General features: G+C 42.1%; 1 protein-coding gene across 1 annotated transcript; it reads right to left on the bottom strand.

Moving 5' to 3' along the window:
• Window positions 1-110: 110 nt before the first annotated feature.
• Window positions 111-3937, bottom strand: LOC100193576 (uncharacterized). Its single transcript, NM_001138684.1, has 2 exons — window positions 3622-3937; window positions 111-1329 (listed from the first exon to the last, which is right to left on the bottom strand). The coding sequence occupies exons 1-2, from the start codon at window positions 3752-3754 to the stop codon at window positions 1106-1108; spliced, it is 357 nt and encodes a 118-aa protein (NP_001132156.1). The 5' UTR covers window positions 3755-3937; the 3' UTR covers window positions 111-1105.
• Window positions 3938-18192: the final 14255 nt, after the last annotated feature.

The raw sequence follows: 18192 nt of genomic DNA, 5'->3' as shown, positions 1-18192 counted from the left end.
GACCTTCATCTACTGCATGCAGGGTCAGGTCATGCTCACCAAATAATCAAATGTAAAACCATTGGACAGCCATGCGCTCTTTTCACCTCTTTGTTTCCCCTTTACCAATTACCATAACACCATACATTACTCCTTTTGCAAGTTACATATACATGAGTACAATATTTCTGTTACACGAATCAAAAGCAACCGAGCTAGAAAGAATCGATAATAAGTCAATATAGCAGAAAAGAAAGAGACTTTTTTTTCAGTTTTGACAACACAATTTATACAGCAGGAAGCATCCAATCCTACACTCTAGAACAAAACGATCCAGAAATCTTCGTATTCCGTGGGTTCTTACTTCTGGAATTTGTATGGCTTCAAGAATTGGATATCAAAACGAATCCATGCTTGTGTGAACACAGCAAAGCACATACAAAATCTTATGTGTACACACAGATTGTACAGCACCAAGCAGACGCCTTATCAGAGAATGGTGCATCCACATCTGTTCTGCTTGGGGGAATTGGCAAGCTGCTTCTCTGGGAAAGTACAGGTGAACATGTTAGAAGTATGTTCACAAGTGTCATAAGAAAATCATAATAGCTTTTGGCATCAGTCATCATATTAATCAATGAATAGAAATCACTTAGTATGCTTGTAGCGCCGCCCTATCACCCAAACATTCCACCACATTAACTTAATACTCATGTAGGTGCAAGTCATATCTTAAGAAACCTAAGCACCTCAAGATTTTCTGCACTGAAAATTATTAGAAGGTCGTGTAGTGTTTTGTGTGTTTGAAAGTTTGTCTCTAGGCATCGTTAGTGTTAGTGGTAGTGACCCACATGAGAACGTGACTACCGTATATAAGCAGCTCAGCTCATAGTTCGACTCGAATACAGGTATTTGACCTGCAATGTACTAGGAAGCAATACTAAAAATAAAAAATTAAATTCCCATGAAGTACTCGAAATATCTCAGGTTGTAGTATTTCGATAACAGAGATTCATGCCTAGATGTGTTCACTAAGATAAGAATCGCAGCAGTATGTTTCCAGCACAAGGGTTGATAATCACAAACACTTCAATTCAATATATGGAAGTAGAATTCAAGTTATTTCTCATGGGAGCCAAGAAAATGATATGAATAAAAGGCTGAAATTGTCGGCAATACCACTGTTTTTGTCAGCTTGTGGAGGCCGCACTACCACATGCATTGTAATTACACCACCTGGGATCTCTCCTACTGGAACACGGGACTCTGCAAGTGTCCGGTTATTCTCCAATATCCTTCCACCATTGATAAGCTTCAAGTCATTAACAGTTTTTGGAGCTATATCCTTATCTGTTAGCTCAAATGAAAAGAAGAAACTTCATTCAGCAAATAAGAACGACAGGCATGGGTTGCAGAACAAAGATATTGTACAGGAAAAGTTCTAACGCGTAGGACAATATATGACAACACATTAAGTTTCAAGTATAATCAACTAAGGGTCTCAGGAACAGAAAATACAATGTGCTCTTGCACAATTCCCAGTTTGATTTGAAATGCAGAATTGAGAAACTGACAAAGCTAGCAGATTAGATGCAGGCACCCTTCAAATAAATGACAAAAAAGGAATAAATCATGTTCTTGATGTGTTTGAACACACCCAGGCATGTGCAAGTACACACTGCTTATGTTGTGAATGCAGGCAAAAGCGTCAATATAGTTTCCACTCTGCAGATGTTGATTCAGCTAGAAAGGCTCGAATTTTTACTTGATCTAGTTCAGTTCTCATGTGGGAACACCTCATAAAAATTATCATGAAGTCATGCTACGCAAAGTTCCTTCAAGTGGGAGAATCAGAGACCTCCCGCTACTAACATACGGAGTATTTGTTCAAAAAGACTGGCTTTCTCTAACCAAATCCAGTATAGATAAATCATTGGATTGTACAAGAGCAACTAATTATTTTTGAAGATATTTTAAAATGACTTATGCTGGCTTTCAAAAGATGCTCTGACTGTTCAAGTGAAACAGTATAAATCAATCTGCTGCTTAGTGCTTACACAATGTTTTCTCAGTACTTTCATGTGCCACAGAACTAGAGCCTAGTATGGCTTGCTGACAAATATGCTTAAAAGTGAGCTGACATCCAAATCATTTCTCTCCGCTATTATATTTAATACAGCCCAAGGTTAAATTCATAAACAGCACATATGTCCAAATGGTTTCACTTGAACACCAGACAGTTAAGAATTCAGAATGAATTGTTTGCCCTCATCTAATAGGACAAACAAATCACATCTAGGCCAAATTGTCAATCACAATGTTCATGGTGAAAGGTTGAGCTGTTGCACTTCTGCAGAGAAACTCATGTTACCTAACAGATGAATGTCAAAACCTTTCCACAGTGTTATAATAACTCCCTTTACAGATTAGAAGAGAGTAAGTAATCACTTAAAAGGTCCACAGTTATTAATATGGTCTTGTGCACTTTGCTTCTTTTATAGCAAACAAAAGAGGTGACCTTTGTTTCCATCAGTTCCACCTATGGTGTGTGATATATACTGTTTCCAAAGTTGTGCTCTTTCCCTCTTCTGCCACAAATTGGCAATTGACATTCACAGTTGAAGACTCCATACCACATAAAGTAAGAACGGAAAGTATCCACTAACTGCTAATATGGCACAGCCAGTTCTAGGATTCTGTATACACCAAAAAGAAAATAGAATATGGCATAGCCAGTTACAGGTTACTTCTTTTAAGCTAAAAAACCAATATGCAATCATAGGATACTAACGAAGCTAGCTAACTACTAGCTAGCTAAAAGTTAGCTCTTGTGCATCCAAACAGGAGAGCTAATAGTTGAGTTAAATTTTTAGCCAAATTTCCAACTAGCTGTTGATTAACTAGTTAGACAGTTTTTAGCCCAACAAGTAACTAGCCCTAGCTTAGACTGACTCCAGCGGGAGTCTGTAGAGCGTCCCCTAGAGAAGATTTCCTCCTCTATATGCTTCACCGGTGTCCTCTTCCATCCTCTCTATATATAGAGAGACTCTCATCTCTTCTCATCTATCTATTTAAGGGTATAATAAATAGGTACGTAAAAAATCTAGAATAAAATATGTCTTTAATGTGTGTATTTAATTTGTGGAGGATGAGATATAGAAGATGTTGGATAAGAATGAGATATAGAGGAGAGAATCTTTTAGTGAGTATGTTAAGGAGGGATAGTTGAAGCATCCAAACAGGCCCTAATCAGTGAATATGGCATAGCCACTAGAAGCATAATGCTGAAGCTAATACTAATTGAATAAGCATAGCCAGCTCTAGGACTAGGCTGAAAAAGAAAATTGAAGCATAGTTTCCCACTACTCAACTGTCCATGCATCCAGAAAACAAAAGCAAATCAAGGATACCACGAGCAGCCATTCGCCACAAGCAAAATAACATGAGGTAGGAGAAAGACTCGCACTCGTGAGACATGAGCACAAAGCGCAAAAGAAGCAATTAGCAATACATGATCCAAGAAACTCGTGACACGGGGAATACCCCTGCACCTAAATTACAAAAGCGTCCGTAGCTTGTCAGCAGATCGGGACGGCACAGGCGTGTACGCTACCAAATCAACAAGCCTCATCAGTGCCTCACCTTGCGGCCACCGAGCGAGGATGAACTCCTTGAGCGAGGAGACCGTGGTGGAGGGATCGTACTTCGTAGGCCCGATATCCGTGCCGTCGAAGAGACGAAACCTGACCTCGATCGGCTCCTTCCCGCTGGCCATATCCTCCCCGCCAGATCGCCGCCGAGGCGCCCACCGCACCTCCTCTTCCCAAGATCCACGAAGCCCCGGATCAAAGGCCCATAGGAGGCAGGAGCAGGGAAGCGGGAAGAAATCCACAGAAACACGCGCAAGCTGGGAATTTGACGACGAATTCTTGCTTCCGCGTGGGGTGAAAGCGAGGGGGCGACGACTCGGTGGGGGGATGAGAGCCAGGGAGGAGAGAGATACGCGGTAGTGGGCAGGCTTCCTCCTCTCGGTGTATTGACGGATACGCCCAAGCCGAAATTTTTAATTGCGGTTTTGGCATCGAGCCATTGGTGATGATGGAGCGTGAAAGCGAGTGGCGATGCCGAGGCCGAGGGCGAGGCAGAGCGAGGGATTCTATGCGCGGCGCGAGGCGGGCAGTCAGCAGCAGCAGGAGGAGGAGGAAACAGACCGCCGGCCGGGATTCGACGTCGGCGATGGCTTCTATCTCTGGCGTTTTGACCGCCCTGGGTCTCGTCGCCTTCTTCCCTGTTCTGTACTGCTGCCGTAGACCGTAGTCATGGCTTTTTGGCATCCTATGTGGAAACAGGCCGAACTTGTTTTCCATTTCAAAATAAACAGTCAAACAAACATGCACGACAATCCAATGACGCATTGCTCTGGGAGAAAGTTTCAGACCTGCATACTGCCGACTAGGTTTTATTTAAGACTGTATTTTATTCTCGTCTTATGCTGACTCAAGAAGATTAGTCTAGATACCTTGAAAATTGAAATGGTAAAAAAAAAAAGCAAATCGTTCTTGATCACACGACTGCAGACTGCTCCTTAATTTCAATCTTCAGAACCACCACACGCCCCCTGATCCGAACGCCTCAGGTCCCCTTGAGTAGCATGACGAGCACAGTGTATTTTTCCTGGCTGGCCGAAGGCCAATCATCCAATCGACATCTGCATTCCACTGGGGAATGGATTATCATTAGCTGGCCACTATTATTCCAGGCAACCAACGCATAGATAGAGTTACCGCCATTTGGTGATCACGCGGTGTACTTTCTCTTGCACACCAACCGGAACGGCTTAACATCCAGTTTTCCTGGCAATGATCTGCACGAAGTCACAGGCACATGCAAAAATAATAGTCCAAGGAACGCGGCACTCAAATGAATTTCCAGGCGAAAAAGAATCAGCAGTTTTGTAAAATAGAACGACTAAACAGCACACGGAGTATAATCCGGTCTAAAAAAAGAAGGATATTGTGAGGACAGCTAAGGCATGATAATTGTGCGGGACAAAAATGATTGGCAGACGACGTCCTCATGGACTGATGGTACTAAACCCAACACACATCGATACAATTTTTTTAAAAGAAAATTGGGTTTTCTATACAAGGGCTAAAAATTTTCAGCTGAATCGTTGACGCATTTGCTACCAAATATTCAGTGGTGGTGGTGGTGGACTGGTGGTGACGGTGACAGTTCAAGTTTTTCTTCGAGAAAAATTAAGCACATGCTGGAAGAACTGCAGAGTAATAGTGCGATGGCGCCAATTGCATTTCTCGGCTTCGATTATGCTGCCACCTGCAATTTACAGCAAATCAATCAACATAGGTATGTTTGGTTTTATTTTTATTTCGGAAGAGCTTTTCTGTTGGAAGAATCTGTTACGTACGGAGAAACATAAAAGAATCTACAAGGTTTAGAGTATAGAAAGTGACAGTTTCCACTATCATAACGACTCGACTGATCTGTGTTTACGTTGATTTTGGATAGTTTTGATTAAAGTGATTCAAAATCCTATATGTTAACAATCTGCAGCAGATTTTGATGACTAGAATCTGGAAAAAGCTGAAACAAACAGGACATATAAGCTTCCGATTTTTCCTGTTACACCAAAGGTTTTTTTTTAAGTGTTAGTAGAAAGGAGCTGTGTCGTGACTCGTGTTCGTGTAGTGGAGGTAGCTCTAGATTCCGTGCAACTACTGTTTTCGCCTCTGCAAGCAATGATAGATAGAGGGATGCAATGTGTGGCAAGCGAAGTAGCCTGAGGAATATTTCGAGGAAGCAAGATATCAAATATTCCAAGGCGCCTATTTCCAATTCTCCTCCTAAACTTATCTTCTTCTTTTTTCCCTCGGTTCATTAGTTCATCACTGTCAGAAATATTCAGACATCCTAATTGTTCGACGTGACAGCCTAGTTGATACAGCGTGCCATCATTTAATTGAAAAAAGAAGAAGCTGAAAGTTACAGGTAGGAGGTTACCGGAAGCAATGGATAAGCTACACTGGCCGGCTCGAACTGTTGTTTTGGAGGGAGCCTTACCGGCCTGACTACATGATTTGCAGGTAAGAACACCTGCTGGTTGATGTTAGTATACTAATACATGTGCGTCTGCATCACGACACCCTCTTTTGTTTCTGCCGTCACGGTACTATCATATTGCTCCTGTTCGATTTGCATATCGTGAGCTGTTATTTTATATATAAAAAAAATCGAAGTCGTACTATGGCCTGTTAGAACGGCTCTCTTGGCCATTTTTTTAGGAATCCAAAAGCACTGGAAATTGTTTGTTCCAACAGCGTCTCTCTCAAAAAAAAAGTTCCAACAACCTACATCACTCTTCATGTATGTATGTGCAAATGTTTATTCTAAGAGCAACATGGAACCGGATCCCCATGCCTTAGGAAAGGAGAGAGAGAGAAAAAAAAAACTTACTAGGAAATTTGGGGTTCTATTCTTATCCCATACATAAAGTAAAAGATCGGATGCATATAGCACTCCACTACCACTCCCTTTTATTTTATTTTACTTTATTTTATTTTAAAAAAAAGCTCAGGTAATTCCTTTTCTCACGTCCATGTCACGTTACACATCACTTTGTCTCTATCTTGAACACAGCCGCACTTGTGCTAGTCTGCATGTGTGTTAGTGGGAGAAATGATTAGTGTGCCGCAGATAACGCAGCTGGTTTGCTCGTCAACCGGTGGTGGAGATGAGAGATTGAGAGCTGACCCATTCAGCTGTTCCCTTCCCTGATGCCAAGTGCTCGCCAATGAGCAGAGCAGTGGAAAGATGTGTCTGCCAAGGATGAGAACACTGAAGCTTTTCAGAAAAAGTGGAGAACGAGAACTGTGAGAGACAGTGGGGTGAACTGAAAAAAAAAGCGCCCCGTTTGCGCTTCTGAAATTATTGCAGGCTTCAGCTTCGGATGCAGGCTGCGTAGGAATCGGAGGAGGCGTGTTTGGTTTTTAGCGGCTAATTTAGTCATTTTATTTTATTTCATTTTGGTCACAAATTATCAAATACAGAAACAAAAATATATTTTTGTTTCTATATTTGGCAAGTTAGGAACTAATATGAAATAAAATAGAGTGACTAAAAATTAGTCCCTACAAATCAACCATCTATTAAGACTATCTTCAGCAGTTTTTATCTCACTCTCTATTTTAAACTTCACTCTGCAAACAATGTAATTTACACACAGTCGATTGGAGATAGCCTAATAATTGGGTGATCCACTCGCGGACCTGATGTTGTCTGCTGCGGTAAGCAAGTTTCGTGGTGGAATGGGGGTAAAGAGTGGGTTCATAATTGAACGCTTTATCCTTTATGTACGTCCGAATTGCTTGGCTTGGCTTGATTTGACTGTCGACGGAAAGCCATTCGTTTGCAATTGCATGATTGATCGGCGATTTCAGGCCAACTGTCGAAACGCTCGCAATCGCTATCAGTTCGATGGCAGTAAAAGTGAGGTGTTACTTCTAGTGCTCCTGCATGCAGGTGCCACGGCTCAAATGGCAAGCAGGTCCAATGAGTTCTGCAATTACAGGCACGTCAATTTGCCTGCTGCGGCATCCAATTTTGTCTTGTTAGTAGCACTGTCTGCTTGTTCGTTTCACATGAACAGGTGCCACTAGGTGAGTGGCTGAGTGACGTTGAAATCAGTGGGTCAGTGACAGGGATCACGAGGGAAAAAAGGCCTGTGGGAACCGAGTGCAAACGGGCCGAAAATGTGGATCTCAAATGCTTGGGCAGCCCACTCCATAAAAACCGAGGCCCAGAAAACCTTTTTTTTTTGGGGTGGGGGGAGGGGGGCTAGCCGGCAAGGACTAGGACCTTATTGTTTCAACTAGGTGAGTGCCCGTGCGTTGCAACGAAACATATAATATCATAATAACTTATATACAAACTGTGTCCTATATTGTTATAAGAAGATGTTTCATAATCCATTTGTGATCCTAACCATACATAAATTTTGTTATTTTAATTTAGATGTTTCACTACTACATTGAAACCATTAGTATCATGCAGACTTCGATATATGCCACGATTTGCATGGTCTCATCATTGGAGAGCACGTGCCACACCTGCCGGTAGAAGTTTTCTTGTACATCATCAGTCATCAGACACACATCATCATACACGCTTGCTTAAATAAAAAGACAAGTGTGTGTGTTTGCGAAGAGAATTAAAGACAGACCAACACAAAAGCTACCCCGACGATGGCGAGTGGTCATTGTTGTTGGTCCTCCTCTGCGTCACCTCTAGTGCCAAGATGACGCCACAATCCTTGATATAGTAGTCGCCGAACGCGCGCGACATGGCGAGTAACGATGACTCTTGGCTGGGCTGCCAAACGAAGTGCATCCCGGGCTCATCAGCGAGGTAGTACACCTGGCCGTTGCACCACCGGATGTGCTACTCCTCGACATACTCGCCATGAGAATGACAAAAAAGGGAAAGAACAGGGAATAGTGGACGGGAGAATGGGAAAGGCAGAACAGGGAGGCACTGTTTTAACTTTAGTAACACTACATATTACCCTGCTAACGCCTGTTGGTTATAGCAACTTTACTGAAATCAAATGTCTATTTGATTCTAGCAGGCTTCAAGTGGTAGAGAAATCTACAAAATGCAATTTCAGTAGCAGGTTTCTGCTAGGTCATAAGAGCTAGTTTCTACATTAAACTAAGTTAGGCACTATAGTGAGGTCATAAGAGCAAGTTTCTGCATTGAACTCAGTTAGGCCGACACAAAAAGCAGTAAGGCGTGGTGTGCTCTTGATCTAGTTCTTTTCTAGCCAAAAGAGACGATCATAATAGGTATGTGGTGCACTGGTGCTAGGTGCAATGTATCAAATATTATCAGAGCGAGATATGAGGGCCAGGGAGTGGGTCTGTTGCACTATTTTATGATGAAGATAGTGAACATCTTGATGAGGCTAGGGAGTGAGTATTGCACTTTTGCTTCATTGATAGTTGAATGCTCCTATCCACATTCTAATTCTGTATGTCTTACAATATCTAGCAAGTTATTGTTATTCAATACACATGAGCAAAACAAATAGTGTTTTTCGGTTCATGCAAAATGAGCAGCATGAATAGGATAACTATGCATCAGTACCAATGTTGAAATAGTCCATACCTCATATCAATGAATTGGTAAGAAGCAACAGTCACAAGAAGAATTGTTGATAGCGCAACAGCTTCAATACACCTACAACTGAATGATTTCAATAAGTAATCAACCAACTAAAAGAGAACAAAATTATGCAAGTATACTTTTTTTTGCTTTGTACTGAACAACCAAACAACAACTCTGGCACAAAACTTTTCCTTGCTTGCAAACTAATATTAGGGATTAGGGGGAGCAGAGGGTCTTAGACTGTAGTTATATGGAAGCTGTAAGGCAAGTGATTACAGCCAAGTGAGCTTAGCATATAACACGATAGGAAACAGGTACGGCTCATACGAAGATAAAAAATGACAAAAAAATTGTTCACTCCAACAATCATAGCATCTAACTGAAGGTGATGTAAAACAAGGCAGTCAATTTGAATCATGAACACACAGTGGAATAGATGAACACAAATATGCATGTTACCTTTTAGGGCGATGCAGGAGTCAAGTTATGCGAAGATAGTTCAGATCTGCTTGTAATAGCATGCATAAGATGAAAGAGATTTGGTATTTAAGTGTTCTATCCCGAGGAAAGTGAGCTTAGCATTTACAACCCAGTAGATTCACGGACCTCTCATGTGCTGTTATGATAGATATTGCTAGATGAGAATTTAAATCCTAAAAAATAAGGTTGAGTTTTAGAAATTTACACAATTTTTATTTTTGCATGTTGGTTTCTATTGTCATGCAACCATAGTTATTATTTGATGTTTTAACTTTAGTAGAACTATATTGCTTTGATCCTCTTCTAGAATGTGCCACGACTATTTTAGATTCTCTTATTGCTGTTGTAGGTCATGGAAACTGTTTTTGAATTTTTTGACATTTGTTAGGGAGATATGCGTACGAATGGGGACATAATGCTGATATCCAAGTCGATAGGTGCCATAGAGTTATAATTAAAATTCAGAGTACAATAGTAGGATAGGAGAGCAGTACAGCTTACCTTAGAGATGTACCATATCCATCAAGGTAGAGGATGAGGGGAGGTGAGAGGAGCAGGATAGGAGAGGTGGTCGGCGTTCCGAAGCAATCCCACCCTCGTTATCGCCGACATCTACGTTCTCATCGGCGTAGGTGTCGCGGCGCAGCTCCACCTCGATGGCGTGGGCGTCGACAATCTCCACCTCGTCGGAGTGGGCATCGGCAATCTACACCTTGTCGGAGCTCCACCTCGTTATTATCCCTCCTCTTCACAGATTGAATCACGCTGATGTCATCTCCCTCATCTGCTCGTGCTCGGACCTCCGCATTTATCTCCATCCATGACACCTCTAGCTGGCAGAACATAGAGATCGTGGAGCTGGTTCGGGTGGTTTCTTTGGCCTCCCGTGTCGCATGAGAGCCTGAGAGGAGACCGTCGAGGTAAGGTATGCGGCGTGAGGAGAGGAGTACTGGAGGCTGGACGCGAGAGCGGAAGAAAGTGAAGAAAAAAACATTGATATAAGTCAAAAGACGTGCGTAGCGTGTTGGTTTGAGGCTGTACACTATAAGCAGCGTGGCCAGGGTTCGAATCCTCCTAGCTGCAATTTTTTTGTTGCCGCAGGAAGCGTGTGCGTGTGGTGCGAGGAATGGGCTGGGAATGTGCGTGTGATGCGAGGAATGGGCGTGCGTGTGGTGCGAGGAATGGGCTGGGAATGAGCGTGTGCGTGTGGTGCGAGGAATGGGATGGAATGAGAATGTGTTGTGTGCACTTGCTGGACAAGTGGGAATTGGAATGGGTTGTGTGGGAGAGACTGAGCTGCTGGGAATGAGAATGGACTGTGGGAATCGGAAAGGCAGAACAGGGAATGGCAGCCTACCCCTTACTGACTTAATAAGTAGTATAGATTTATATATATATATATAATTCTGGCCCAAATGTTTATCTTTTCAGAACACTTTTATGATAATCGTTTTGATAAAACCCGTCCAAAATAAACATGAACACTCAATCAGTCCAATCGTCGCAATATAAAGAATTTGTCACTTCCTATATCCTAAAGCTTATAGGCTCCATCATCTTTTTCCGCACATAATCTCCACGATACTCAGATTTCTCCACAGACAGATTCTCAAAAAAGCTCGTCAAAGAAAACCCCAAACAAATAGTCCCCTGGAATCTTGCGGTATGGTTTTTTTTCTTCATAAACTCTAAGACTAGATATTCTACCCATAAAACTCTAAAAAATGTTTACATTACCTCTCAACCCTGATTTGGAGTAGCTTCAAAGGTGGTTTCTTTCATTTAAATTTTAAAAATGGTAAATGTATAATAATGTTTTTAAACCATAAAAAAATTGTCTAGGTTTCTAAAATTTTGTTAAAACAATCCTAGAGATGGTGTAGGGTATAATAAATTCCAAAAAAACTAATTGAAAGTCGCCTAGAGGGGGGTGAATAGGGCGAATCTGAAATTTACAAAATTAATCACAACTACAAGCCGGGTTGGCGTTAGAAATAGAAACGAGTCTGAGAGAGAGGGTGCAAAACAAATCGTGAGCGAATAAGAAGTGAGACACAAGGATTTGTTTTACCGAGGTTCGGTTCTTGCAAACCTACTCCCCATTGAGGTGGTCACAAAGACCGAGTCTCTTTCAACCCTTTCCCTCTCTCAAACGGTCCCTCGGACCGAGTGAGCTTCTCTTCTCAATCAAACGGAACACGAAGTTCCCGTAAGGACCACCACACAATTGGTGTCTCTTGCCTTGGTTACAATTGAGTTTGATCACAAGAATGAAGGAAGAAAAGAAGCAATCCAAGCACAAGAGCTCAAATGAACACAACAAATCACTCTCTCTAATCACTAAAGCTTTGTGTGGAGTTGGGAGAGGATTTGATCTCTTTGGTGTGTCTTGTATTGAATGCTAGCTCTTGTAAGTAGTTGGAAGGTGGAAAACTTGGATGACTTGAATGTGGGGGTTGTTGGGGTATTTATAGCCCCAACCACCAAACTTGACCGTTGGTGGAGGCTGCTGTCGACAGGCGCACCGGACAGTCCGGTGCGTCAGCCACGTCACCTGGTCGTTGGGTTCCGACCATTGGAGCTCTGACTTGTGGGCCCGCCTGGCTGTCCGGTGGTGCACCGGACAGGCCCTGTAGGCTGTCTGGTGTGCCACCCGCGCGTGCTCTGCTTCTCTGCGCGCGCAGGCGCGCATTTAATGCGTTGCAGTCGACCGTTGCGCGCGAAGTAGCCGTTGCTCCGCTGTCACACCGGACAGTCCGGTGTGCACCGGACAGTCCGATGAATTATAGCGGAGCAGATTCTCGAAGCTGGCGAGTTTAGAGTTGCTCTCCCTTGGGGCACCGGACACTGTCCGGTGGTGCACCGGACAGTCCGATGAATTATAGCGGAGCTCCTCTAAAAATTCCCGAAGGTGAAGAGTTGGGCATCGAGTTCCCTGGTGCACCAGACACTGTCCGGTGGTGCACCGGACAGTCCGGTGCGCCAGACCAGGCTGCCCTTTGCTCTCTTGTTTGAACCCTTTTCCTGGTCTTTTTATTGGCTTATTGTGAACCTTTGGCACCTGTAGAACTTATAGACTAGAGCAAACTAGTTAGTCCAATTATTTGTGTTGGCAATTCAACCATCAAAATCAATTAGGAAATAGGTGTAAGCCTAATTCCCTTTCAATCTCCCCTTTTTGGTGATTGATGCCAACACAAACCAAAGCAAGTATAGACGTGCATAATTGAACTAGTTTGCATAACGTTAGTGCAAAGGTTACTTAGAATTGAGCCAATATAAATACTCATAAGATACGCATGGATTGTTTCTTTCTTATTTAACATTTTGGACCACTCTTGCACCACATGTTTTGTTTTTGCAAAGGTTTTGGAAATTCTTTTCAAAGTCTTTTGCAAAGAGTCGAAGGTAAATGAATAAGATTCTTGAGAAGCATTTACAAGATTTGAAATTTTCTCCCCCTGTTTCAAATGCTTTTCCTTTGACTAGACAAAACTCCCCCTTAATGAAATCCTCCTCTTAGTGTTCAAGAGGGTTTTGATGTTAATTTTGAAGAGGGTATACCAATTTGAAATTATATCACAAATAAGATATCAATTTGAAAATACTTCTTTAAGACCAAATTGAAAAACTAAATTTTTTGAAATTGGTGGTAGTGCGGTCCTTTTGCTTTGGGCTCATGCTCTCTCCCCCTTTGGCATAAATCGCCAAAAACGGAATCATTAGAGCCCTTCGAACTACTTTCTCCCCCTTTGGTAAAAGACATATGAGTGAAGATCATACCAAAGTCGGAGAGTTGCTCGGAGCGACGACGAAGGATGAGTCATGGAGTGGAGTGGAAGCCTTTGTCTTCGCCGAAGACTCCAATTCCCTTTCAATACACCTATGACTTGTTTTGAATTTCACTTGAAAACACATTAGTCATAGCACATGAAAGAGATATGATCAAAGGTATATGAATGAGCTATGTGTGGAAAACATCAAAAGAAGTTCCTAGAATCAAGAATATTTAGCTCATGCCTAAGTTTGTTAAAAGTTTGTTCATCTAGTGGCTTGGTAAAAATATCGGCTAATTGTTCCTTAGTGTTAATATATGCAATCTCGATATCTCCCTTTTGTTGGTGATCCCTTAAGAAATGATACCGAATGGCTATGTGTTTAGTGCGGCTATGCTCAACGGGATTATCCACCATGCGGATTGCACTCTCATTATCACATAGAAGAGGAACTTTGGTTAATTTGTAACCATAGTCCCTAAGGGTTTGCCTCATCCAAAGTAATTGTGCGCAACAATGGCCTACGGCAATATACTCGGCTTCAGCGGTAGAAAGAGCTACGGAATTTTGCTTCTTTGAAGCCCAAGACACCAAGGATCTTCCCAAGAACTAGCAAGTCCCCGATGTGCTCTTTCTATTAATCTTACAACCCGCCCAATCGGCATCGGAATAACCAATTAAGTCAAATGTGGATCCCCGAGGGTACTAAAGCCCAAACTTAGGAGTATGAACCAAATATCTCAAGATTCGTTTTACGGTCGTAAGGTGAGCTTCCTTAGTGTCGGCTTGGAATCTTGCACACATGCATACAGAAAGCATAATATCCGGTCGAGATGCACATAGATAGAGTAACGAGCCTATCATCGACCGGTATACCTTTTGATCGACGGATTTACCTCCTGTGTCGAGGTCGAGATGCCCATTGGTTCCCATGGGTGTCTTGATGGGCTTAGCATCCTTCATCCCAAACTTGTTTAGAATGTCTTGAATATACTTCGTTTGGCTAATGAAGGTGCCCTCTTAGAGTTGCTTCACTTGAAATCCTAAGAAGTACTTCAACTCCCCCATCATTGACATCTCGAATTTCTTTGTCATGATCCTACTAAATTTCTCACATGTAGATTCGTTAGTAGACCCAAATATAATGTCATCAACATAAATTTGGCATACAAACAAATCATTGTCAAGAGTTTTAGTGAATAGAGTAGGATCGGCTTTTCCGACTTTGAAGCCATTAGTGATAAGAAAATCTCTTAGGCATTCATACCATGCTCTTGGGGCTTGCTTGAGCCTATAAAGCGCCTTAGAGAGTTTGTAAACATGGTTAGGATACTCACTATCTTCAAAGCCGGGAGGTTGCTCAACATAGACCTCTTCCTTGATTAGTCCATTGAGGAAGGCACTTTTCACGTCCATTTGGTAAAGCTTAAAGCCATGGTAAGTAGCATAGGCAAGTAATATGCGAATTGATTCAAGCCTAGCTACGGGTGCATAAGTTTCACCGAAATCCAAACCTTCGACTTGGGAGTATCCCTTGGCCACAAGTCGAGCTTTGTTCCTTGTCACCACACCATGCTCGTCTTGCTTGTTGCGGAAGACCCACTTGGTTCCTACAACATTTTGGTTAGGACGTGGAACTAAATGCCATACCTCGTTTCTAGTGAAGTTGTTGAGCTCCTCTTGCATCGCCACCACTCAATCCGAATCTTGTAGTGCTTCCTCTTCCCTGTGTGGCTCAATAGAGGAAACAAAAGAGTAATGCTCACAAAAATGTGCAACACGAGATCTAGTGGTTACCCCCTTATGAATGTCGCCGAGGATGGTGTCGACGGGGTGATCTCGTTGGATTGCTTGGTGGACTCTTGGGTGTGGCGTCCTTGGTTCTTCATCCTCCTTGTCTTGATCATTTGCATCTCCCCCTTGATCATTGCCGTCATCTTGAGGTGGCTCATCTTTTTGACTTTCTCCTTCATCAACTTGAGCCTCATCCTTATTTTGAGTTGGTGGAGATGCGTGCGTGGAGGAGGATGGTTGATCTTGTGCATTTGGAGGCTCTTCGGATTCCTTAGGACACACATCCCCAATGGACATGTTCCTTAGCGCGACGCACGGAGCCTCTTCATCACCTATCTCATCAAGATCAACTTGCTCTACTTGAGAGCCGTTAGTCTCATCAAACACAATGTCACAAGAGACTTCAACAAGTCCAGTGGATTTGTTAAAGACTCTATATGCCCTTGTGTTTGAATCATATCCTAGTAAAAAGCCTTCTACAGCCTTAGGAGCAAATTTAGATTTTCTACCTCTTTTAACAAGAATAAAGCATTTGCTACCAAAGACTCTAAAATATGAAACATTGGGCATTTTACCGGTTAGGAGTTCGTATGATGTCTTCTTGAGGATTCGGTGTAGATACAACCGGTTGATGGCGTAGCAAGCGGTGTTAACCGCCTCGGCCCAAAATCGATCCGAAGTCTTGTACTCATCAAGAATGGTTCTTGCCATGTCCAATAGAGTTCAATTCTTCCTCTCCACTACACCATTTTGTTGTGGGGTGTAGGGAGAAGAGAACTCATGCTTGATACCCTCCTCCTCAAGGAAGCCTTCAATTTGAGAGTTCTTGAACTCCGTCCCGTTGTCGCTTTTTATTTTCTTGATCCTTAATCCAAACTCATTTTGAGCCCGTCTCAAGAATCCCTTTAAGGTTTCTTGGGTATGAGATTTTTCCTGCAAAAAGAACACCCAAGTGAAGCGAGAATAATCATCCACAATAACTAGACAGTACTTACTCCCGCCGATGCTTATGTAAGCTATCGGGCCGAATAGGTCCATGTGTAGGAGCTCCAGTGGCCTATCAGTCGTCATGATGTTCTTGTGTGGATGATGAACACCAACTTGCTTCCCTGTCTGACATGCGCTACAAATTCTGTCTTTCTCAAAATGAACATTTGTTAATCCTAAAATGTGTTCTCCCTTTAGAAGCTTATAAAGATTCTTCATCCCAACATGGGCTAGTCGGTGGTGCCAGAGCCAACCCATGTTAGTCTTAGCAATTAAGCAAGTGTCGAGTTCAGCTCTATCAAAATCTACCAAGTATAGTTGACCCTCTAACACTCCCTTAAATGCTATTGAATCATCACTTCTTCTAAAGACAGTGACACCTACATCAGTAAAAAGACAGTTGTAGCCCATTTGATATAATTGCGAAACAGAAAGCAAATTGTAATCTAAAGAATCTACAAGAAAGACATTTGAAATGGAATGGTCAGGTGATATAGCAATTTTACCCAATCCTTTGACCAAACCTTGGTTTCCATCACTGAATGTAATCGCTCGTTGGGGATCTTGGTTTTTCTCGTAGGAGGAGAACATTTTCTTCTCCCCTGTCATATGGTTTGTGCACCCGCTATCGATGATCCAACTTGACCCCCGGATGCATAAAACTACAAAACAAGTTTAGTTCTTTGTTTTAGGTACCCAAACTGTTTTGGGTCCTTTGGCATTAGATACAAGAACTTTGGGTACCCAAACACAAGTTTTTGCTCCCTTGTGTTTGCCCCCAACAAACTTGGCAACTACCTTGCCGGATTTGTTAGTCAAAACATAAGAAGCATCAAAGGTCTTAAATGAAATGTTAGACTCATTTGATTCCTTAGGAGTTTTCTTCTTAGACAATTTTGCATGGGTTGATTGCCTAGAAATAGATGTCTCACCCTTATACATAAAAGCATGATTAGGGCCAGAGTGAGACTTCCTAGAATGAATTCTCTTAATTTTGCTCTCCGGATAACCGGCAGAGTACAAAATGTAACCCTCGTTATCCTGAGGCATGGGAGCCTTGCCCTTTACAAAGTTAGACAATCTTTTAGGAGGTGCATTAAGTTTGACATTGTCCCCCTTTTGGAAGCCAATGCCATCCTTGATGCCAGGGCGTCTCCCACTATAGAGCATGCTTCTAGCAAATTTAAATTTTTCATTTTCTAAGTCATGATCATTAATCTTAGCATTAAGTTGAGCTATGTGATCATTTTGTTTCTTAATTAAAGATAGGTGATCATAAATAGCATCAACATTCATATCTCTACATCTAGTACAAATGGAAGTATGCTCAATGGTAGATGTAGAGGGTTTGCAAGATTTTAATTCTACAACCTTAGCATGTAATATATCATTTTCACTTCTCAGGTTAGAAATAGTAACATTGCAAACATCAAAATCTTTAGCCTTAGCAATAAATTTTTCATTTTCATTTCTAAGGCTAGCGAGACAGATATTCAATTCTTCAATCTTAGCAAGCAAATCAACATTTTCATCTCTAAGATTGGGAATTGAAACATCACAAAAATTAGAATCAACCTTAGCAATTAATTTAGCATTTTCATTTCTAAGGTTGGCAATAGTGTCATGGCAAGTGCTTAGCTCACTAGATAGTTTTTCACATTTTTCTACTTCTAGAGCATAAGCATTTTTAACCTTAACATGCTTTTTGTTTTCTTGATTAGGAAGTCCTCTTGGGTATCCAAGAGTTCATCCTTTTAATGGATGGCACTAATTAGTTCATTTAGTTTTTCCTTATGTTGCATGTTGAGGTTGGCAAAAAGAATGCGCAAGTTATCCTCCTCATCACTAACATTACCCTCATCACTAGAGGTTTCATATTTGGTGGAGGATCTTGATTTTACCTTCTTCCTTTTGTCGTCCTTTGCCATGAGGCACTTGTGGCCGACGTTGGGGAAGAGGAGTCCCTTGGTGAAGGCGATGTTGGCGGCGTCCT

The sequence above is a fragment of the Zea mays genome, chromosome 4 (assembly GCF_902167145.1).
Source record: "Zea mays cultivar B73 chromosome 4, Zm-B73-REFERENCE-NAM-5.0, whole genome shotgun sequence".
Classification (NCBI taxonomy): Eukaryota; Viridiplantae; Streptophyta; class Magnoliopsida; order Poales; family Poaceae; genus Zea; species Zea mays.
This window is presented reverse-complemented; position numbering and strand designations above follow the sequence as displayed.

Coding starts and splice junctions, on each gene's coding strand:
- LOC100193576 (NM_001138684.1), bottom strand. CDS start 3,754: ATGGCCAGCGGGAAGGAGCCGATCGAGGTCAGGTTTCGTCTCTTCGAC. Junction 1,330..3,621: donor CCTCGCTCGGTGGCCGCAAG/GTGAGGCACTGA, acceptor TTGAGCTAACAG/ATAAGGATATAGCTCCAAAA.